The sequence below is a fragment of the Sus scrofa genome, chromosome 1, assembly GCF_000003025.6.
Source record: "Sus scrofa isolate TJ Tabasco breed Duroc chromosome 1, Sscrofa11.1, whole genome shotgun sequence".
Taxonomy (NCBI): domain Eukaryota; kingdom Metazoa; phylum Chordata; class Mammalia; order Artiodactyla; family Suidae; genus Sus; species Sus scrofa.
In genome coordinates this window covers 149,541,939-149,564,948 of record NC_010443.5, presented here as the reverse complement: position 1 = coordinate 149,564,948, position 23,010 = coordinate 149,541,939, and the positions used below count along the sequence as shown (strand labels likewise).

Sequence of the window (23,010 nt, the reverse complement as noted above, 5' to 3'; positions counted from 1 at the left end):
CCATACTTCCTGGGTCCTCCTCTGTCCCTGGAGTCACCTCCACAGTGACCTCAGCAGCCTGTGTTCTGCTGCCTCCTTATCTCCTTCCTAATCACAGTCCTGCTAGTCCTCAGGGAGGCTTATCCAGGAAAACAGTCTGATAGCAATCGCTCTGCACCCTCTAGGGGCCAGGACCTTGGGGCTACCAGCTCTGGGTCTAAGCACTGTAACTTGAATTTCAAGTTGGGGACTGCAGGTTTCTCTGCTCGTGAAACATGTTCATCTAGCTGTTCTGTAGGAGGGGAGGCCTTCCCCAGTTGTAGAATCCAAAACTTGCCTGCATGGTGCTATTTCATGGTGGGAAGCTGGCCACTAACAAGAATACCCTGCCTGGCCTTATTTAGAAAAAGAGAACTGGAGTTCTCTGGTGGTGCAGCAGGTTAAAGACCTGGTGGTGTTGTCATTGCATCGGCTCAGGTCGCTGCTGTGGTGTGATCCCTGACACAGGAACTTCCACGTGCTGCCAGTGTGGCCAAAAAAAAAGAAAAAGAACTTACGAGGCTGCATTTTTGACCCAGATGAGAAGGAGCTGAGAGGATCCTGAATGTCTCCACGTGACCGAGGGAAAGTCAAAGTTCATTCTGCTCTTGTATTTTGGCCTTGGCCTCAGAAAAGCAAAGGACGGTGGACATGTCAGGATCCTTAAACCGTGTGCATTAGTTTGTGAGGCTGCTGCAGACCCAGACAACACAGGCTTCCAGGTGATGAGAGTTCCCTTGGGCAGGTGGGGCTCCTCAGCCTTGTGTCAGGGTCATGACCTCTGCTCAGCCCTCGCCTGTCAGGGGAGAGGGCTCCTCGGTCCCAAGCACAATTCAGGCTCAGCACGTGTCCCTTCCCATCTGTATTTTAGCTCAGGTCTCTACTCACCACTCAGCCACTCCTAACGGCACGAGAGGAGGGGAAACTTGCGTGGAGGAAATTCTGTCACTGCAGGAGAGGAAAACACTGGGGAGTCAACCTTTATGTGCCTCTACTGCCCCATGGTTATGCCATGACTTTTGTCCCAGGGAAAACAAGAAAAAAAAAACGGAATGTCTAGCATTACATAGAAGAAAGGACTCAGGAAGCACACTTTGGTTCACTTTTCAGAGAGAATCAGGTTCACGTTCAGCATCATAAATCAGCTATATTTAGTAGAACCTATTATCCCACATCGTAAGAGAATGGCCCCTAAATGGGCTGATGGGTGAAGATACTGTTTGCAGAATTCTTTTGACCTGTGCTTCCTGAAAGGGCCTTGCAGGAGAGGCTGGTTCAATGCACGACTTGAAAGGAACAGTCATTTAGTAGGAGCTGAAGTTCCTCAGAACAACAGACAGTCCTGGCCAACCCCCCTCCCCAGGGAAACTGTGGACTTGGACCTAGATGTTTGGTGGAGGCCACCCATTCAAGCAGGAGAGACCAGGGACTACCACCACCAGGGGAAACTGACTCACAGGCCTGGCGTGTTTTGGAAAGTCTCTCCAAGGCATTTGGAGACTCACAGCCTGTTAGGGGTTGAATTGCTTCCCCCTCAAAATCCCAGTGTTCAAGTCTGAATGCCCACCACCTCAGAGTGTCACCAGATTTGGAGATAGGGACACTGCAGAGGTAATCAAGTCTAAAGGAGGTCATGTGGGTGAGCCCTAACCCAGTATGACTGGGGTCCTTAAGAAGGGACATTTGGGCAGGGGTGCACACAGGGAGAGGGCCAGGTGAAGGTGGGGGCAGAGGTGGGGCGATGCATTTGCAAGTCAAGGGATAATGAAGATTGCCTGCAGCCCCTGAAAGTCCAGCAGAGATTCTTCCCCAGCTCTCCCCACCTGTTGATTTGGACTTGCAGCCCCCAGAACGAGGGGAGAACAGATTTTGCACAGTCTGCCGTCCTTCCTTGTGGCTCCAGCCTGTCATACATCCCCATGTATTCCCTCACGAGGGTCACAGTAATGGCGAGGACCCTGTCACCTGCCACAGGTAACAAGGTGTGTTCATGTCACCTCTCTCAGGTCTGCCGGCCTCAGGCATGTGCACGGCCCCCTTTAAAGTGACACCCTCCACACATGGCTGGCAGAGTGCTGGATTGTCACACTGAGTTGGCCCCGATGGCCTTCAATTACATCAGATGACTTCCAGGCCACTACCTCACCCCTTATCTGTGCAACAAGATGAATTGTTTCTTCCACTGCTGTCAAATTGAATGAGAATCTCTGAAGCCTCTTTGTTTTCTGAATGTGAATAGGTCCACTCTTCCAGCCCTGTCTTCCCATGGGGTGGGGGGTGGCGCAGACAAGCACTTTGTAGAGGGATATTTAATGTGACCAGCTGAGGGCCTTGGTGAGACCTCCTCTTCCACTTTCCTTTGAGGTTCAGGAGAATTGCGGAGGCCCCAGAACTGCAGCCCAATGGATCCTAAACTAGGAAGAATGGTGAGTAGACCCTCCACTGTTCAGTCTAGTGGAGCGGGGCTGGCTTGCCTAGAGTGCATGTTCCTTGCCAGTAAGCCAGTGAGCGGAGCAGACCCCCGCCTGCACATAGAAATGTTCTCAGGTGCCCCCTTCTCAGCCTGAGCCATGTGGCATTTGGAAGTACTTTATAGGTATGCTTTATGCCACCAAATAATTAGATGACATTATTTTCAAGCATTTTGTATAGTAGTAGTAGTTCTACTGGGCGAATGCTGGGATCTGGGTGTGGACAACAAGGTCCAGGCCAGTGGAGTGGGTTAGACACTCAACAGCACACTTTTCCGTACTCATTTTCTTTGCTTTGCTTTTTTTTTTTCCTTTTTCTCTTTTGAGGGCTGACGCTGCTCAGATCCTGCTTGGCTGTGGCCCTGGCATAGGCTGGCAGTTGACCCAGCAGCAGGCAAGGAAGTTGTCCATACATGATCCATTGGGGTGGTTCCTCTGTAGCTTTTATTAAGTGACCCAGCTTCAGTGTTTAGGGTTTCAGGAAAAGAGCAGTTTTAGTTCTCAGTGACTCCAAGTCAGAAGAGTGGGAGAAAATTTAATATGTTTAGAGAGTTGTAGTCAGATTTTGGAGGAAACTAGAAATATTCAGGATCCAGTCTGATTTACAGGTAGATAACAAAACCCCAAAGACATTGAATAGGGCTTGGATCTGATAGTGGATGCACTATAGCGTTTTTTGTTGTTGTCTTTTTTTTTTTTTTTTTACTGAAACAGTTTTCTTGCTACAGTCTCCTCTGCTTCTATTAAATATCACTGTAAGACTAATTCCTTTGTAAAATAAGTCTAGTCTCATTACTCTTGGTCTGATTATTTATTTACTTGCGGGAAGAACAGTGACTCTAGTCAGCTTTATTGGAACCTTCAATAAGGAATCTCCAATTAGACTTTTAGAAGTTTCTCAAGGCTAGAAAGCCAAGCCAAGCCAAGAATCGCCATCAGATTTTATGTGCAATACCTATAGATTTGGGTGAATTCCTCTCTTCTTCAGGCCCCCAGTATATACCTAAAAATTCCTGGGTCTGCCACAAAGTGACCTTCCATACTCGCCCGTGAGGGTGGGACCTCTGTAAGCAAGGTACCAGGCTGTTTTTTCAGGAGGCTTTATTGATTCAATAGAGTCTTTTATTCCTTAAAACTTCTTGTCACATCTGACTGTGTACACATCATTCTCAAGTATGGCATTCTAGTCAAGGCCTTTGTAATAAACCACTGTTTTCAATTTTGTCCTGTTAAGGAGAACAGGTAGTTCCTCTTGTTGGCTCAGCGGGTTAAGATCCCAACTAGTATCCATGAGGATGTGGGTTTGATCCCTGGCCTTGTTCAGTGGGTTAAGGATCCAGCATTTCCGTAAGCTATGATGTAGGTTGTAGTTGTGGCTCCGATCTGGTGTTGCAGTGGCTGTGGTGTAGCCTGGCAGCTATAGCTCTGATTTATAGTTCCCTAGCCTGGGAACCTCCATGTGCTGTGGGTGTGGCCCTAAAAAGACAAAAAAAAAAAAAAAAAAAAAAAAAGTCAACAGGTAGATACTTGACTAAATGTGACCACAGGTCACCATGAAACAGTTCTTAGTTATAAAGAGACTTTAGCTTTTTGAATATTGAGAAGACTCCTTTTTCTTTCTTTTCTTTTTTTGTTTTTTGCCTTTTCTAGGGCCACTCCCGTGGCATATGGAGGTTCCCAGGCTAGGGGTCTAATCGGAGTTGTAGCCACCAGCCTACGCCACAGCCACAGCAACTCTGGATCTGGGCCGCACCTGCGACCTACACCACAGTTCACGGCAACGCCGGATTGTCCACCCACCGAGCGAGGCCAGCGATTGAACCCGCAACCTCATAGTTCCTAGTCGGATTTGTTAACCACTGAGCCACAACGGCAACTCCAAGAAGACTCCGTTTTCTTAAGTAATCTGATTAAGAAAACATGAAGTTGAAGAAATTATTTTGGTAAGTACCGAATCTTTGCTTTATAGGCAGATTATTCAATAGGAAAAGAAAAATCTTTTGCAATAATCAAAGAAAACCTTGTCCCTTTAACAGAGGAAGAATAGTAAATTCTAGTTTTGCGTCAGCACAAAAGATATTAAAGATCTTTAAAAAAACTCATTATAAATTCATTTAATTTTAGCCAACTTTACCACTCCATGAAAGATTTTTTCTCACTTTCTCAACTTTTTATACCTATTTATTTTTTATCCTTTATTCTCCTTAAGAAGTTGAAACAACTGTTAAATAACCCCTAAGCAAGGATGAAATTATTCTCCTTTTCCTTTAAGATCACATCTTCATACCTTATACCTTTTTCTAAAAAAACCCTGAAATCATGTTACGTACCTTGCATGCTTTGTATATAGAGTTTTTTTTTCTTTACCCTATTTATTTCTAGTAGTTTCATTTACATATAAATCTAGAATCCTTTTTATTTTTTTTTTTTGTCTTTTCTAGGGCCGCACCTGTGGCATATGAAGGTTCCCAGGCTAGGGGTCTAATTGGAGGAATTCTTAACCCATGGTAATTAATGTCTAGTGAAAACTAGAAAATAAGCAATTGTGCACTGTTTGTCACATACACTGTCTCATACAACATTCTGAGACTTATGAACACATCATGTCATGATTTCTCTGACATCCATAGTACATCTTATTTTCAGTGTGGCAGAAGAATGTATTTACTAACAGACTCAAATATCCCTTAGTCTCTGTAATAAACCAGAAGTAGATCCATTTATACTTGTTTAGAAATTTCAGTATTTTATCTTTATTGATAAGTGATGTAGATATTTAATGATTACCCATCATTTAACTTAATGTAAATTAAAAGTTTAAGTTACCAAGAAGATTTGGGAAGCTATTTTTGAGCAGATGTATTTTATAAAACCTGACTCTCGCTGGGGTTGCTGTGGAGGATGTTGACTGGTGCTGGGAGCCGGGCGCCTAGGGATGTGGTGGGAGAGAGGAGAGTGTGGGCCCGCTTCAGTCCTCTGAGGTGCACCGTTTGACCTGCCAGGGCCCCTGCCCAGAGCTCGTGCCTGGAGGGAGAAAAGGGCACATGGGCTGTGTGATAGAACCCAGAAAAGCTGTTAGGAATTCTGTTTTGAGCCAGATAGAAACATTGGAGCAGGAGAATTGAACCCTAAGGATGTCTCCTGTCCCTGCCCTGCGAGGGGTGAGAAGACTCAGGCTGTCTAGGGGCAGCTTCAGTGTCTGGGCTCCTAATAGATCTTAGCTGGGCAGCTGGCCAGGGGCACCTGGGAACACAGGCCAAGTGTTATCCTGGAGTGATCACACAAAGCCCAACACCCCACTGATCTTGCACCTTGGGTTGGATCTTGAGTTCAAGGTGCTTGGCCCAAAGTTATTAGTAAATCCCATGATGCTGGAGGCTGGTGGTATCCAGGATATGATGTTCATGCTTTATAGGGTGTAGTGAGCAGAGCACACAAGATTCCCTGCATGCTGTCTTTTTATTTGGGAAGGTTTGTGGTGGGCCCTGTTTCTGGTGGGTCTGCATATTGAAACAGTTTATGGAAGCTAGCACCGGGCCAGGCTATAGAGACTTTGCCTGCCAGGAGGTGAAGCTATGGTGGGGACTTCTGATCAAGATTCAGTATGACTTCACTCTAAACTTTGCCATCCACTTCAGATAATGGACGATGAAGATTGAGCAAGTTGCACATGCTTTAAATGTTTTAATTAAAAAGACATGGACTTGGGAGTTCCCGTTGTGGTACCATGGGCTAAGAGTCCCACTGTAGCAGCTCAGGTTGCTGCGGAGGCCCAGGTTTGATCCCCAGCCCAGAGCAGTGGGTTAAAGGATCTGTTGTTGATGAGGCATAGGTTACAGCTATGGTTGAGATTCAATCCCTGGGTGGGGAAATTCCATATGCCACAAGTGCAGCCAAATGAATAAATAGACATGGACTCAAAAACAGTAAATATCCTTACTGAGCATAAATGAAATGAAACATGGAGTTCCTGTCATGGCTCAGTGGTTAAAGAATCCGACTAGGAACGATGAGGTTCCAGGTTCAATCCCTGGCCTCGCTCAGTGGGTTAAGGATCCGGCATTGCCGTGAGCTGTGGTGTAGGTTGCAGACATAGCTTGGATCCCGCGTTGCTGTGGCTCTGGCATAGCAGATTCTGGCTACAGCTCCGATTCGACTCCTATCCTGGGAACCTCCATGTGCTGTGGGAGCAGCCCAAGAAATGGCAAAAAGACCAAAAAAAAAAAAGGAAGAAAAAGAAATGAAATGAAACAGTGGTGAACAGGAGCTGAGACTGCTGGGTCCAGATAGACCACTACACCTGGGAATGAGACCCTGAGTGGTAACAAGGACCAGGAACACCCCCCTACACACACACACACACACACACACTAGCAAGGACCAGAAACATTCCCCCCCACACACACACTCACCCCAGCACAGGGCAACCAGAGTCAGTGCTACTGCACGTGTGAGGCTCCATGCCAGAGACAGCCCTGCCCTCTACTCACACTGGGAGTGCTATGCCACCAGCCTAAGACCTGGTCCTCGACTGGGCATCTTGAAACACCAGGAGGAAGTAACCCCAGATTTCTAGGCACAAATCACTGCAGAGAGAAGGAGAATAAACCAACTGTCATTCAAATTGAGCCCACAAGTTAAAATTCTTAAGTATATGAGAGAAGCTAACAATAAGAAACTCTGCAAGATTGAGAAGTGAATTTCCCGCCACTGAAAGGCAAACAACAGAACATGCTTTACAATGGATACAGAGTACATTTAAAATCAAGATGGAGTTCCCATCTTGGCTCAGTGCTTAACTGAACCCGACTAGCATCCATGAGGATATGAGTTCGATCCCTGGTCTCGCTCAATGGGTTCAGGATCCAGCGTTGTTGTGAGCTGTGGTGTAGGTTGCAGATGCGGCTCGGATCCCGTGGTGCTGTGGTTCTGGTGTAGGCTGGCAGCTACAGCTCTGATTGGACCCCTAGCCTGGGAACCTCCATATGCCACAGTTGCAGCCCTAGAAAGACAAAAAGACAAAAAATAAAATCTTCAAGAGATAAATGAAGGACTTAGAATAAGAAATTGGGCACATACAAGTCAAGTACTGATGCATATGAAACCCAACCTGTTTGCAATCCTGAAAATGGAGACTAGTCACTGCAGTAACTCGGTTGAGGTTGTAAATGCTGACTGGCTACAGTCAGAGAGAATGACCTGGACAGCAGGGCTAGGAATTCACCCATGGAGCAGAGCAAAGAGAGGAAAGGCAAAAAGAAAAGCAAACCCAGCTGGAGGATGTATGAGAAACTGAAAGACTCCAACTGCAGTCGGGGTTCCAGAAAAAGAATTGAAGGCCAGTAAAAGAACAATCCCCCTCGTCCGGGCTCGGAAGAGGCGACACCCCAAATCACTCACGAGAAGCGGTCTTGATGCAAACAGCAAGAGGATTTTTATTCCAAGCGCGCTGGGGCCCACAGTCGTACGCCACGCAGGGGTAGAGGACTGCGGCCCCGACTGCAGAATCGGGACAGCTTTTATGGGGTTCACAACAAAGCCTGTGCGTCACAAACCAATCATTTTAAAATATCGAGAGCCCGCGCCCCGTGGACCAATCATTTTAAAATATCGAGAGCCTGCGCCCCGTGGACCAATCATTTTAAAATAGCTCCGGAGGTCCGCATCTGCGTGGGCTCCTGGGCAGAGTGACAGATTGCAGTTGAGATAGGTCACTAGGGCTTTCAATGTGTAATCAATTCTTCTGTGGTGCCAGTCAGTTTTACAGAATCCAGATAAGCGATTAGTCAACTCATTTCCTGTTATCTTACTTAGGCCAGGATAGCAGGCCCTGGAACAATAAGAAGTGTGACCTTCTACCTATTTACTGGCAGCGAGCAGGGTCTGGAATTCGGGGGCATTTAGAGCTTTTTATTAACTTCCTGGGTTCTGGGAGGGTTAGGTTGCATTTTCATCCTTTCAGAATAAAGGAAATGACAGAGAAGTAGTGCAAGCAGGTAGTGGAGAATGTCCTGGGGGAGAAGAAGCAGAGGAAGATTTTGACAGAAGAGAAGCCATTTTAGGGCTGAGCCATTGTGTGCTCTAAGCCCTTCCTCCATGCTTGTCCTTGGAACAGGTCTCAGTAATTACCGTCCTTAAGGGAACAAAAGGATGCAGGAACAAGCAGCTGTTATCAAGCAAAGAAGTAGCAATAGCAAAGCTAATCAATGGGTTGTAGAGACCCCCATTTCTTTTTTTTTTTTTTTTGTCTTTTTTGTTGTTGTTGTTGTTGTTGTTGTAGTTGTTGTTGTTGCTATTTCTTGGGCTGCTCCCGCGGCATATGGAGGTTCCCAGGCTAGGGGTTGAATCGGAGCTGTAGCCACCAGCCTACGCCAGAGCCACAGCAACGCGGGATCCGAGCCGCGTCTGCAACCTACACCACAGCTCACGGCAACGCCGGATCCTTAACCCACTGAGCAAGGTCAGGGACCGAACCCGCAACCTCATGGTTCCTAGTCGGATTTCCCTGTGGCTCCAGCAAGTTAAGGATCCCTCACATTGTCACTGCTGTGGCTACTGTTGTCTCAATTCTATGCTGAATTCTTAGCTCAAGCCCCTTGGCTTAAAACATCCCCACTTTGGCTGTTGGAGAAAGATCCTTGATGTTCTCCTTACTTGCTGCAAGCCCTCAATCCTTCTCCTGCTACTCAACTTGCTCGTGTCTTTTGGCTCAACACCCACCAGCGGGTGAACTCAGTGTTCAGATAATAGTAACAGAATTACTAGGAATTTTATAGAATAAAAAAAAAAGAAATGAGTTCCAATCTGAAAATGGATGATGAAGAATGAGCAAGATATAGAAATTCATCAATCAGACACGTCACAGTGAAGCTGGGGACCTCCGGGAATGGGAGGATGGGCGAGGTGGTGGGCAATGATCCTGTGAATGGTGGGGTGCGGGTTTGTCAATGTTGTGGGATGCTGAGACCGGCTCAGCAGGATGGGGCTGAAGAACGGGTGCTGTGAAACTTAAGGAGAAAAGTTAACATAAAACAAGACATAGAGACATTTATCTTAAGTAAAGGTGGGAACTGGGGGACTCAAGGTCTCAGGGACCAAGGGCACCCCCTCAAGAAACCACACTGTTTTTATTGTGCTCTTGAGGATTACATCAAGTGAGGAGGGGGTTGTAGGTGCAGGATATAGGTTTTTTAAAGTTATTTTAAAAGTCACATAGGGGTTGCTGATTAAGCTTTTATTCTGACCTTACTAGGCATTTAACAATCATTAGCATTTGAGGAAGCTTGGCCTCTGCTATATATGCATAGCATCTGGAGAATCACCATTGTGCTTCTGCAGATGGCCTATCTGCAGCAACCCAGGGCGGGGCGTGCCTAGGTTTGCACCTTGGTTGTCCTTGCTGATGCATATCCTGCCAAACCCCTCATAAACCCCTTGGGGCCATGAGACTCCTCTTTCTTTTATTCTTAAGAGGATGTATCATGCTGTGCAAATGGAGTGCCCATCTGCACAGGTCCTTTGTACCTAGACCAATGCATTATGTCTTCATTCAGCTGACCCTATGAATAACTTATGCCTTTAGGTCTTGGTGCTTAAGCTTAAGTCATTCACCAGCACTGGGATGGTTTTTCAAGCAGGAAGATGGGGTAAAGTAAAGCAGGACAAGATGGAGTTTTCAGCAAAAAGGCTAGGAAAATATTGTAGAAACATGTCTCATGACAGTGGGATGCAAGGGGGTCCCTGTGAGGTTGCAGTGGCTGGTGTGGCTTTGCTCATGACGACCTTAAAGGCTGGAATGCTTTGGATGGTGAGAGGAGCAAAGGAGCCTGAAGGCAGGAAGACAGATGAGCAAAGTCCCCTTGTGGGTTTTCAGGAACTGGAGGCTCTTGAGACTGCCAGGAGGAAAATGTCTGCCCAGATTTAAAACTTGCTTTTCCCCTTGTTTGTGTTTACAGCTGCAATAGTTTTACTAGTAAACAAATTCTGCATTTTTATTTATTTATTTTTATTTTTTTTGGTTTGTTTTTTGTTGTTGCTATTTCTTGGGCCGCTCCCGCGGCATATGGAGGTTCCCAGGCTAGGGGTCGAATCGGAGCTGTAGCCACCGGCCTACACCAGAGCCACAGCATCGCGGGATCCGAGCCGCATCTGCAACCTACACCACAGCTCACGGCAACGCCGGATCGTTAACCCACTGAGCAAGGGCAGGGACCGAACCCGCAATCTCATGGTTCCTAGTCGGATTCATTAACCACTGTGCCACGACGGGAACTCCCAAATTCTGCATTTTTAATACAGTGTTGAAATAGAACTAGTTAATTAGTGAAAAATCAACTACTGTTGGAGTCCTTCAAGACTATGCAAGTAATTATTCACTAAACGTCGCCTGGATCAGATTCTGTTCTGTGCCAGGCATGCTAGGCTTATGGGGACCTGGGACACAGGAAGACACAGTCTGGGCCTTCATGTAGCTTTTGTTCAAGAGAGTCAGATGGATAATTGTTAAGTAAACAAGTAGTAGGGTATTAGTGACAGGAGACCAAAAGGCAGACTGTACTGGGTCAGCTAATGGTGCCCAAAACCACGTCCTCCTGGAACCTCCAAATTTGCCTTACTTGGAGGTAGGGTCTTTGTAGATATAATTAGTTAAAATCAGGTCACACTGGTTGGGTGGTCCCTAAGCCTAGTGTCCTTCTAAGAAGAGGCTGAGAGACACCTGGGGGAGGACAGGTGAAGACAGAGGCAGAGGGAGCAGGACTGCCCACTGCCCCAGGGTTGGGGGGAGCAGGAAGATCCTCCCCTGGAAACTTTCAGGGACTATAGCCCTCCTGACCCGTTGAGTCCTAACTTCTGGCCCCCAAAACTCTGAGCCTTTGAATTCCTGGTGTTTTGCCTACATCACCAAAGTCGCCTGTGGTAGTACTGCCAGGAGGAGGCCCAGCCTGGAGTTCCTCCTTCCCTTCGTCCCTTGGATCTTGTATCCAGTCAAGAAGGTGCTATAGCCCAAGCTTTGAAATCAAGTTTGTTGGTGAGCTTCAGCTTTATAAGACTTGAGAGAGGATCTAGGTAATTAAAGGTTTCTTGGAAGCTGACATGTTGTCTGGTGACATCTCCATTGTCCTACTGGACTGGTCCTGCCAGAACTCTGCCCTCCTCTCCCGACTCCCTAGCTCTGCTCCTCTCCAGCCTCCCCTGCTGCCTTGAATCTGGGTCTCCCCACCTCTTAGGTCTACTGACCACACCTCTCCCCTCCCCCTCTCCATTGTTCTGCTGCTTGAACTCTCTGATTCCAGCTCTTGTTTCCTAAGATGGGTCACTGCAGTATTTTAGATTTATCCTGTTAACACTCTTTATGCAAAAATCCCTCAAAAGAGATCGAAAAGAAGGAAAAGAGGGCAGAAGCTCTGGTCGGAGGTCAACTCAGGAATGTGGAGCTGGGGATGGACACCCTGCCCTCAAGACCAAAGACCTGGGTTTCATGGGTGAATTCAGTGGAACACACTCAGTGCTGATGCTGGTCTTATTGTTTACTACTCTTCTCTCTCTCATTCTGAGGCTGTGGGGGCCCATCTGCAAGAGAAACAGCAGGAGTCTCTGGCTGGTTCGTTCACCACTTTTCTGGGTGTTTGTCATCATGCTGCTGATGGTTCCAGATGACAGAGGCTTGGGAAACACTGAGCTGCTGTTAGGAGAGGCCCAGGGCCCTGGCCAGAGCAGAGGGAGGAACACAGATGGAAGAGTCCTTGGGTGACACGGCTTCCCTACAGCCCAGCTTTCCCCCACAGGGCTGGTACAACCTTCTGCTGCCTCCTCTGCAGGCCCAGGACTGCAGGCAGCCAAGAATGCCCCTGGCCATCAGGCGGGGTCTTTGCCACCAGGGATCTGTCCAGCCTGGGCCTGGAAGGGCCAGCAGGTGCCTCGGGAACAGGACGGTGGCACATGGCCGTGCCTCTGGCCAGCGACCCCAGTCCTCCTCCAACCCCTGCTTCTCCTGGCCTCTGCCCTCTGCAGCTCTGCACACCTGTCCCCAGCCACCCATGCGGTGTGCAGAGTCACTTCTGCTTCTGGGACTGAGGCCCAGCCAAGCTCTTCTTTGGGGTTGACTCTCCTGTCACCTCCAGCCAGTGGATGCTGGAGAAGCTGGGGGTTCTGGGGAGTTTCTGGGGAATTCTGCTCCTTGGCCCTGGCTGGTGTCCAGGCTACCCTTGGAAAGCCACTCCCTCACCAGCTGGAGGAATTAGCTAGTCTCTGCAGGAGTCGCTGGACTCAGTTCAGCGCCTGCAGCGGAATTAACACAATCCAGAAAAGCCCTTTTTTTTTTTTTTGGTTTGGAATATTTATTCCTGTCATAGTGAGATAAACAAAGCTAATAAAAGATTTTTTTCCCCTGAATTGTAAAATTCATCACAGCGGACAAGGGCAGAGCAACCTCTGTAAAACAATCACCTGGGACTCTAGAAGACTTGGGTAAGTAGAGTTCTTGGCACCTGGTAGTTAAGTTTCTTATGGATGGAAGAGGGTCTGCCTGATGCACCATTGTGTGTCTGCAGAGAGCTGCCCTGCCTGGGCCATGGGGGTGGGAGGCAAGAATCCTTTCACTTTCTGTGCTTTATTCAATGTCAGAAACTAATACCAACTGCAAACAAGGCAGGAGTGGGTTTTATCATTAGCTGACCCCACTCCAGCCTCCTTTTGAGATGCCTGCTGTTTTCAGGGCAGGAGACAGAAGTGTCATTGGATGAGGTGGCCAGTGGGGACTTCAAGGCCACTGACTGTCAGCTGAGCTCTCAGATCCTCTCACTTTCTCCAATGGTGGTTGGAGCAGGGAGAGAACAGAGAACACTGAGGCCTCCCCTCCTGGCTACACCACAGAGGTGTGGTCGTGACTTTGAGAAGTGTTTACATTTAAATAAGACTCAGCACAGGGGCCCTTGGAACTTCTGCTGCCAATCTAAGAACAACTGGCTGGAATTAACAGGAGGCTCCAAGGAGCTATCTATCCCGGTTTCCTCTGGGTCCTGCAACACAGGGATGGGCCACCTGGCCCTCCAGGAAGACACTAAGACCTGTGTTTGCAGCTCTGCTCCCTGACCCCCACCCTCACCTTCCCCAGCAACTTGCTCCTTTCAGCCAAGGCCAAGGCCAGGAACACCCTTTCCAAATCCCTAGGTTTCTATGGGTGATTTGTTCAGGTCAAGCATGAATGACTAGAACACAAGAGAACAAAGAGAAAGATGAAGGAAAAACTCCAGGGGTGAGGGGTGATGGGGGGGTGCAGGCCAGTGGGCAGGGCTTCACCCCCAGGAACAAGCCATTGTAGGAGAAAATGTCCCAATAAAATGTAGAAAGGAGAGACTCCAGCCATGATGACTAAGCAAAGTCTAGCCAACTGCCCCAACCAGTCCTCCCCCATGCATCTGCTTCCGCATCTACTACCTTGCCTGACGTCACTCCAGTCCAACTAGTCAAGCTTGGACCTGGAAGGCGTAGCCCATAAAAGCCTTGTGAAACCCTTCTTCCGGGCTCAGACTCTGGAGAGCGATCTTGTCTGAGCATGCCTGCGTAATAAACCTGAGTTCTCCAACTCTGAGTGCTCGCTTGGTCTCTTGCCGGGTAAAAGAGCTGATCCACTACGGCCACAGAGCTACTGGAGCTGGTACGGGGCTGTCGCCAGAGCTGATACGCTGCAGCACAGGGCTGCTGGGTATGTGCCGTAACACCATAAGAAGCTCCACCCTCCAGTGCCCTTCCCTCAGGAAGAATGGTCAGACCTCACAACCTAAGTTTTCCTTCCCCTCCTGTGGCTTCCTTTTCCCCTTCAGATTTTCCTTTCATATATCATTGAAGAGGTGCACCAAATCATTTTTTTTTTTTGTCTTTTGTCTTTGTTGTTGTTGTTGTTGTTGCTACTTCTTGGGCCGCTCCCGCGGCATATGGAGGTTCCCAGGCTAGGGGTTGAATCGGAGCTGTAGCCACCGGCCTACGCCAGAGCTACAGCAACGCGGGATCCGAGCCGCGTCTGCAACCTACACCACAGCTGACGGCAACGCCGGATCCTTAACCCACTGAGCAAGGGCAGGGACCGAACCCGCAACCTCATGGTTCCTAGTCGGATTCATTAACCATTGCGCCACGACGGGAACTCCCCAAATCATTTTTTAATGGAAGCTGAATGAATGAAAAATAAAAATAACAGCTCACATACTAATTTAAATAGATCAGCAGCAAAAAGTAGCCAGAACTTCCTGGTCCTGCCGCCATGGGTCTGAAGGAGCCATTTCCTCCTGGTTGGCAGCAGCTCTGGCTCCTGGCTCTGCCCCACCCAACCTGGTCAGGTCTGGCCTCACTCCCAGCAGAAGGTGAAATTGGTAGCCATGGAGGGAGATGCTGAGCAGCTCGTTGGCGCCATCTGCTGGACTAAGTGCTTAATGCACGCACCAAGGCGTGTGGCTCATCAGACCCTGATTCACCCCCTCCTTAGCTTCCTTTATAGACATTTCTCATACTCAAGAATATATTTATATTTTTGAATGGGTGCCTAGATTTATGATTATTATCTTTATGACAACTCTGTTGCAATATAATTCACACATTTTACAATCCACCCACCTAAAGTGTGCAACTCAAAAGTTTTTAGCATATTCAGAATTGAACAGTCACTGCCACAATCAACTTAAGAACATTCTCATCATCTAGGAAGAGCTCCCAACACATTAGCAGTCGTATTACATTTCCCCCAATGCTCCCAGCCCTAAGCAACCACGAATCTAGGTTTGTCTCTCAGGATTTTTCTCTTCTGGAATTTCAGGTAATTAGACTGATATTATACGTAGTCTTTTATGTCAGCTTTCTTTCACTTAACATAATGTGGGTTCAGGTCCGTTCATACTGCAGCCTGTGCCAATTCTTCCCTTCTCTCTGTGGCTGAGTAATTGTTCACTGCATGTCTGAACCACATTTTGTTTATCCAGCCATTTGCTGACAATCATGTGGATTGTCTCCACCTGTAGCCATTCCGAATAATGCTGCTGGGAACATTCAAGTACAAGTTTTTGTGTGGACACAGGTTTCATTTCTCTCGAGTGCGCATCTAGGAGTGGAATCTCTGGGTCATGTGGTGACACTGTTGAATCATTTGAGGAACTGCCAGACTGTTTTCTAAAGCAGTTGTGCCATTTTGCATTCCCACCAGGACTGCATGAAGGTTCCCTTCCTCCACATCCTCACCAGCCCTTGTTGTTACCTGACTTGCTAATTTTAACCATCCAGAGTGCTGTGCATCGTTGTCTCATTGTGGTTAGATTTGCATTTTCCTGGTGGCAATGATGTTGAGCATCTTTTCATGCGTTTATTAGCTATTTGGGTTTTTTGTTATTGTTGTTGAGAAATGTCTATTCTAATCCTTCTGCCCATTTTAAAAATTGGGTTAATTTATCTTTATTATTGAGTTGTAGTGGTTCTATTCCAGACTCAAGTCCTCAGCCTGCCTCTGTTGGTGCCTGGAACTGGAGGCCAAGAAAAGAATCAGCCTGAACCTTATTTAAACCAGCTTTAAAAAAATTAAAACCTATTTCAAAAATGTACAGAGCTGGAGTTCTCACTGTGGCTCAGCGGGTTAAGAATCCCACTAGCATCCATAAGGGTGCGGGTTTGATCCCTGGCCTCACTCAGGTGTTGCTATTGCTGTGGCATAGACCAGCAGCTGCTGCTCGGATTCGACCCGTTAGCCTGGGAACTTCCATATGCTGCAGGTGCAGCCCTAAAAAGAAAAAAAGTACAAAACCAATCCAGAAGGAAGAGTTAGTTTGGAAGAAGTTAATTAGTTTAATTCTCAACCTGGAATTCCTCCCTAATTCTGGACCCATTTTTCCTGCTCTGCACCCAGCCTGGAGCCTTCTGAGGGGTCCCAGGGAGAGGGAAGAGGGAGGAGATGAGGTCTAAGGCAAAGGAAGGAAGGGATCCAGCAGAGATGGAAGCAGAGAGGCCAGTTTGGTGGGAAGGAATGAGGAGAAAACTGTGAACTTGGGACGCCCAGGCAGAGAGTGTGGCTGACTGTGTAAATGATCACCAGTCCTCAATGCCACTTATCCTGGGGCAGCTTGTAAGTTCCTTCTTTCTTTTCTTCTGTCCTTCCTTTCTTCCCTCCTTCTCTTCCCCCTTCCTTCCCTCCCTCTCTCTTTCTGTTGCTTTTTAGGGCTGCATATGTGGCATATGGAAGTTCTCAGGCTAGGGGTCGAATAGAGTTGCCTACGCTGCAGCCATAGCAACATGGGATCTGAGCCACGTCTTCGACTTACACCACAGCTCACTACACTGCGGGATCCTTAACCCACTGATAGAGGCCAGGGATTGAACCCGCATCCTCATGGATACTAGTTGAATTCTTAGCCTGCTGAGTCACAGCAGGATCTCCTACCTTGTGGTATGTTAGTTTGCAAGGCTGGAAGCAGCTGTGTTGGATAACATTAACTGTCATGAAGTATACAGAAGGTTGAGAGTCCAAAGTCTGGTCTTTGTTTTAAATCATCCCATCTGTCGCAGGTGTCATCTGTCCTTGCCTTCCTGCTGCTGCTGGACTGGGGCATGTTCTCCCCACCTCCCCCGCCGCCCGGGCTTCTGGGGAAGATCTTCCAGTACATTGATGTCCACCAGGATGAGTTTGTGCAGGTAGGAGACCTCCATACACAAAACGTCTGGATAGGAGTTCCTGTTGTGGTGCAGTGGAAACGAATCTGACTAGGAACCATGAAATTTCAGGTTCCATCCCTGGCCTTGCTCAGTGGGTTAGGGATCTGGAGTTGCCGTGAGCTGTGGTGTAGGTTGCAGACTCGGTTTGGATCTGATGTGGCTGTGGTGTAGGCCAGCAGCTGTAGCTCTGATTGGACCCCTAGCCTGAGAATCTCCAAATGTCATGGGTGCGGCACTGAAAAAAAAAAAAGCAAAGCATCTGGGTAGTAGGATTCTCTTTGGGAATCTGGAAGGACGGTTTTTTGCTGGGAGATGTGGGTATTTTGGGCTAACAACTTTAAATCCCATTTAAACCGCCTGTGGCTCTTCATTGAATTAGAATAATAAATTATTGGTTAGATTTAGGTCAGAGATCCTCCTGGCCGTTCCTCCCAAAAGGGCATCCCCAGTGCATGTGACCCAGGGGCGTCTTCAGCAATGACCAGAGAGCTCCATTGCGCCATTAGCAAATGGCCCATCACCCCCTGCAGAGGGGCCCATGCGGAACTACTCACCACCTGCAGACCTGGCTGAAGCACGCCCTCCCTGCTGCAGCTTCCAGTCCAGAGTTCTGCAAGTTCAATTCAGTTCACAAGTTCAGTGTCACAGCTGCCCGTTGTATAGCCCCGTGCTATATTCACAGTTACCTCCTTATTTATGATCCTGTGCTTTGTCCTACCTGGCCACATGGTGATCTGCGCAAGGTGTGGGTGTACCTACAGGGGAGAAAATGTGATGAGGGAGGTCAGGGGAACAGAGAGGAGAGGGGATCTAGGAGTGGGGGGTGCTGTACCCACAGTCTCACTGGCACATCTCTTCTCTCTCTGCTGGCGCTCCTGTTTCTGCCACCAACACATGTACCTCGGCCCACCTCCACTGCCTGGGAACTCCCTGAGGTCACACTAGACTCTACCCCAGCCCCTGACACTGTCTAGTACATGATGGGTGTTCAGTGCACGTTTATTGGATTAACCAATGTTAGGAATGTTACTGTGCAGACAGACATGAACCCCCTGTGTTTCATGCTAAAGGGCAAAGCTAAGTGTCCAGGCTGGTGTTCCCAAGCTTGACCTTCATGGAATCCTTCCTCATGTGGGAACATTGACTTGATGTAAATGCCTAGTGTGATTTGAAACCTGATTGGGGTTTCCAGCATAGGGTGGAATTTGTGGTGGGAGCATCTGCCAATTTGGGCCTTTTAGCCCCAGTACTCCTCTCTGGAACCTTGTAAGATATACCCGCCCCATTAAGTCTAGCAACAACTTGGAGTATCTGCCCTATAAATTCTAGTGTAAAGTGTAAAACATAATGTTCCTTAAGATTAAATAAATGTCTTCTATAATAAAAAATAAAAGTGCTACTGGAGTTCCCTGGTAGTTCAGTGGGTTAAGGATCTGGCATTTTCACTGCTATGGCTCAGGTCACTGCTGTGGCACAGGTTCAATCCCTGGCCTGGGAACTTCAGCATGCCTTGGGCCTGGCCAATAAATAAATAAATAAAAAGACTATTAAAATAATAAAATTAAAAAGTGCTACAGTCAGGATAAGAATCAAACTCAGACAAGTTAGGAAGTAGAGTCCAAGACCACATGTGTGGTTTTCATAAAAACTGGTCACTCCCATATAAGCAGCTCAGGTACGGATGCTGGAATAGGAAAGGTTACTCCTAATAACATGCTAGCAGTTCCTGAGTGCCCACAGGGCTGGGTCACTTGTACATTCTCATTCCGTCCTCACTGCGGAAGATGTGTTTCCTCTGCACTCACTCTGGCACCAGAAGTGTGGGGTTTCCGCACAACTGGTTCTGCAGTTCTCTGTGGATGCCGCCCCACCCTGTCCTGGCCTGAGATCCTCACCTGGAAGCTCTCTGGACCCCGAGCCTTGGGATGTTCGCAGAGGCTCCATCACATAGGCACCAGAGGTTCTTAATCAGTCTTCAGCCCATCTTCCCTCCTCAGAGAGTGGGGGCCGGGCTGAAAGTCTCCAGCATCTCATGGAGGCCTGGTCTTCCTAGGGAGCAGCCCCCACCCAGGGCCCTCTAGACTTGCCTTCCTGTCACCCGGGAAGTCCTAGGGACACTAGGAGCTCTGTGTCAGGAACTGGGGGCAAAGACCAAATATTAGCGAGTTCCTGTCATGGCTCAGTGGGTTAAGAACCTGACCAGTAACTATGAAGATGCAGTTCTATCCCTGGCCTTGCTCAGTGGGTTAAAGCATTCACCGTTGCCATGAGCTGTGGTGTAGATCATAGATGCAGCTTGGATCTGGTGTTACTATGGGTATGGCGTAGGCTGGCAGCTGCAGCTCTGATTTGACCCCTAGTCTGGGAACTTCCATATGCTGCAGGTGTGGTCCTAAAAAAAAATAAACCAAGTATTAGAACAGCAGATGCTCCTATTACTTTATTGTTTAGGAAGTTATGCAAGCTTTAGGAGCTCTGGCCAAGAGTCAGGGAGAAAGACAGAATACGTATCTGTCACTGTGTCACAGCCTTACACTCACTGTGACCTGTGGTGAGGGCTGTCACTCCTCTTGTACAGCTAAGAAAGCAGAGCTAAGAGAACTTAAGGAAGGTCCTGGAAGTTACCACCTGTGACAGACAGCACATGGACTGGGAGCTCAGGCTGTCTGCCTTCTCAGTCCTGAGTTTAAAGCCAGGGTTACACTGCCTCCCAGGCCTGCAGGTGCAGTGGGGAAGGGGGGAAATGACTGAGACATGGGGGCTGATCAGAAGGGGGCCTGCCCTGCTCAGCCTAGCTGAACCACTGTGGGGTTGGGTCAGAGTGACCTGTGAGGGGCATTTGTAGGAAACCTGGTCCTGGGGGGTAGGTGCTTTTGGTTCTTAGAAACCAGAAAGGGGGGTGGGACTGGCCCTTTTGTGCTGACTGGGTGGAGCTGAGGGGCCCGGGTCCAGGCTTTGGGGGCAGCTCTCTACCTGCTGTCCCATCCTGTCCCATCATTAACCAGACATCTCTGGCATCTGTGCTCTTGATCACACCCACAGCTCATTTGCTGATGGCTTTTTTTTCAACTGCACCCTCAGCATATGGATGATCCTGAGCCAGGGAGCGAATCCAAGATGCAGCTGCAACCTGTGCCACAGCTGCAGCAACGCTGGATCCTTAACCCTCTGAGCAGGGCTAGAGTTTGTACCTGTGCCTCAGCAATGACTCGATCTGCTGCAGTTGGATCCTTAACCCACTGGGCCCCAGCGGGAACTCATCCAATTGTTTTGAGTGTCCCGTGTTGGCCAGCTTGGTCTTCAGGTCAAGGGAAAGGCGATGGATCTGGAATGTGTGTCCCCCCACCCCACCCCTGATCCCCTGCCATGGACGCGGAGAGCCCCACACTAACCACCTTGTCTCTGTCTCCTTCCTCCAGACCCTGAAGGAGTGGGTAGCTGTTGAGAGTGACTCAGTTCAGCCTGTGCCCCGCCTCCGGCAAGAGTTGCTCAGGATGATGGTCCTGGCCGAAGAACGGCTCCGGAGCCTGGGAGCCCATGTGAATGCCGTGAACATGGGGTCTCAGAAGGTGTGGTGGCTCCCTCCCACCTCTGAGCTTCCATTTTCCTGGGGTGGCAGGCTGGGAGCTTCCCTGATGCTTGACCCAAATGCCTCATCATCCTGATTCCTGGTGAGGGTGAACCTGTCTACCTCGTCCCAAGGGACGCTGTGCCACTGGCTTCTTGTGGTGTTGGACCGCGGGTGGGGGAGGGCAGGGAGGTGGTGGTGCAGGAGGCAGCCACCTGTGTCTTTCACGTGCTTCATGTTTCTCCCAAATGGCCTGTTCCCTTAAGTTCAAATGCTTCTTCCTCAGAGGACCCAATCTCTCACCAGAATCAAGGCTGGTAACTGCCACTCAGGGGCAAATGGTTCTTTAACCTCCTGGCATCTCCTGCTCTAGCACTGACAAGTGTGTGTCTGTGTTTTGCAGGACTGTGTCCACCTAATTGGAGCTCGTTGAGTCTGAGTTTGTATTGAAGAGTGTGTTCAATTAAGTTTACGCTTTGTCTATGTATGCCTAAGGAAGTACTGTGCTTCTAATTGTTTTAATTAAAAGTGTCTCATGGTACCCATTTTAGAACTGGACAAAGTGATGATCACAAAAATTACGCAGGCTCTCCAAGGACTGGGGTAGAAACAGGCTCCTAATGTCCTCTCTTTGAATTTTCTGGAAGAACTAAATGGCCTTTTTTTTTTTTTTTTTTTTAAGGGCCACACCTGTGGCATATAGAAGTTCCCAAGCTAGGGGTCGAATTGGAGCTGTAGCTGCTGGCCTACACCACAGCCACAACATTGCCAGATCCTTAACCCACTGAGGGAGGCCAGGATCAAACTTGCATCCTCATGGATATTGGTTGGGCTTGTTACCTCTGAGCCACAATGGAAACTCTTTTTTTTTTTTCTTTCTTTCTTTTTTTAATGGTTGCACTTGGGGCATATGGAAGGTCCCAGTCCAGGGATTGAATCCAAGCTGCATCTGCTGGCAATGCCAGATCCTTTAACCTGCTGTGCCAGGCCAGGGATCAAACCCACATTTCTTCAGGAACCTGAGCCACTCCAGTTAGATTCTTAACCCACAAGCCACTGTGGGAACTCTGGCTTTTTTTTTTTTTTTTTTTTTTGCTCTTCAGGGCCGAACTTGTAACATATGCAGGTTCCCAGGCTAGGGGTCAAATTGGAGCTATGGCTGCCAGCCTACACTATGGCCACAGCAATGCCAGATCTGAGCCGCATCTTTGACCTACACCATAGCTCACGGTGACGCCGGATCCTTAACCAACTGAGCGAGGCCAAGGATCGAACCCATAACCTCATGGTTCCTAGTTGGATTTGTTTTCACTGCACTGACTCCACAACGAGAACTCTTTTTTTTTTTTTTTAAATGTGAGCCACTTTTTTCCTGCAGCTGCCCGATGGCCAGACTCTCCCCATACCACCCATCATCCTGGCCGAACTGGGAAACAATCCTGAGAAACCCACAGTTTGCTTCTATGGCCACTTGGATGTGCAGCCTGCCAGACAGGCAGATGGGTGGCGCACAGACCCCTACACGCTTACGGAAGTGGATGGTCAGTGACAGCTCGTGCTGGGCTCATCTAAGGGTGGAGGATCGATTTCTCACAAGGCTTAAGAATTTGAGATGTGACCCTGACCCTGGCTCCGGGTCTTACCTGTCATTGTTAGCAGGTCAATTGGTTGGTCCATTGAGGCTGATTCTTTCTTTCTTTCCTTCTTCCTTTCTTCCTTTCTTCCTTCTTTCTTTCTTTCTTTCTTTCTTTCTTTCTTTCTTTCTTTCTTTCTTTTTCTTTCTTTCTTTCTTTCTCTCTTTCTCTCTTTCTTTCTCTCTCTCTCTTTCTCTCTTTCTCCCTCTCTCTCTCTTTCTTTCTTTTTTTTAGGACTGCACTCACAGCATATGGAGGTTCTCCAATCAGAGCTACAGCTGCCAGCCTACACCACAGCTCACAGCAACGCCAGATCCTTAACCCACTGAGCAAGGCCAGGGATTGAACCTGCAACCTCATGGTTCCTAGTTGGATTCGTTTCCACTGCACCACAATGGGAATCTGAGGCTGATTTTCTTTCATTTGTGAAATTGTGAACCTTTGTGTCCCTGAGCCAATTAAGTCCCCAGGGTGGACATTCTTGGGTTTCAAGGAAATAGTTGTGTGGGTCACATGTTTTCTTTTTTAAAAATACCAAATGCAATTATGTTTTATAAAGACAAACATATACCCTTTTCCTTTTTTTGTCGTTTTGCCATTTCTTGGGCCGCTCCCGTGGCATATGGAAGTT

The 23,010-nt window shown here is 48.2% G+C and overlaps 1 protein-coding gene across 5 annotated transcripts in view; it reads left to right on the top strand.

The window, feature by feature from the left end:
- CNDP1 (carnosine dipeptidase 1) overlaps positions 221-23,010 on the top strand; it is a 40,746-nt gene continuing 17,956 nt past the window's right edge. The window contains exons 1-5 of one of the 5 annotated variants that reach the window (XM_005659819.3): positions 221-2,444; positions 12,900-12,956; positions 17,031-17,156; positions 20,597-20,746; positions 22,124-22,286. In XM_005659819.3, the coding sequence (XP_005659876.2) occupies positions 17,073-17,156; positions 20,597-20,746; positions 22,124-22,286 (397 nt within the window). In that variant the 5' untranslated portion in view covers positions 221-2,444; positions 12,900-12,956; positions 17,031-17,072. 5 annotated transcript variants of the gene reach the window in all.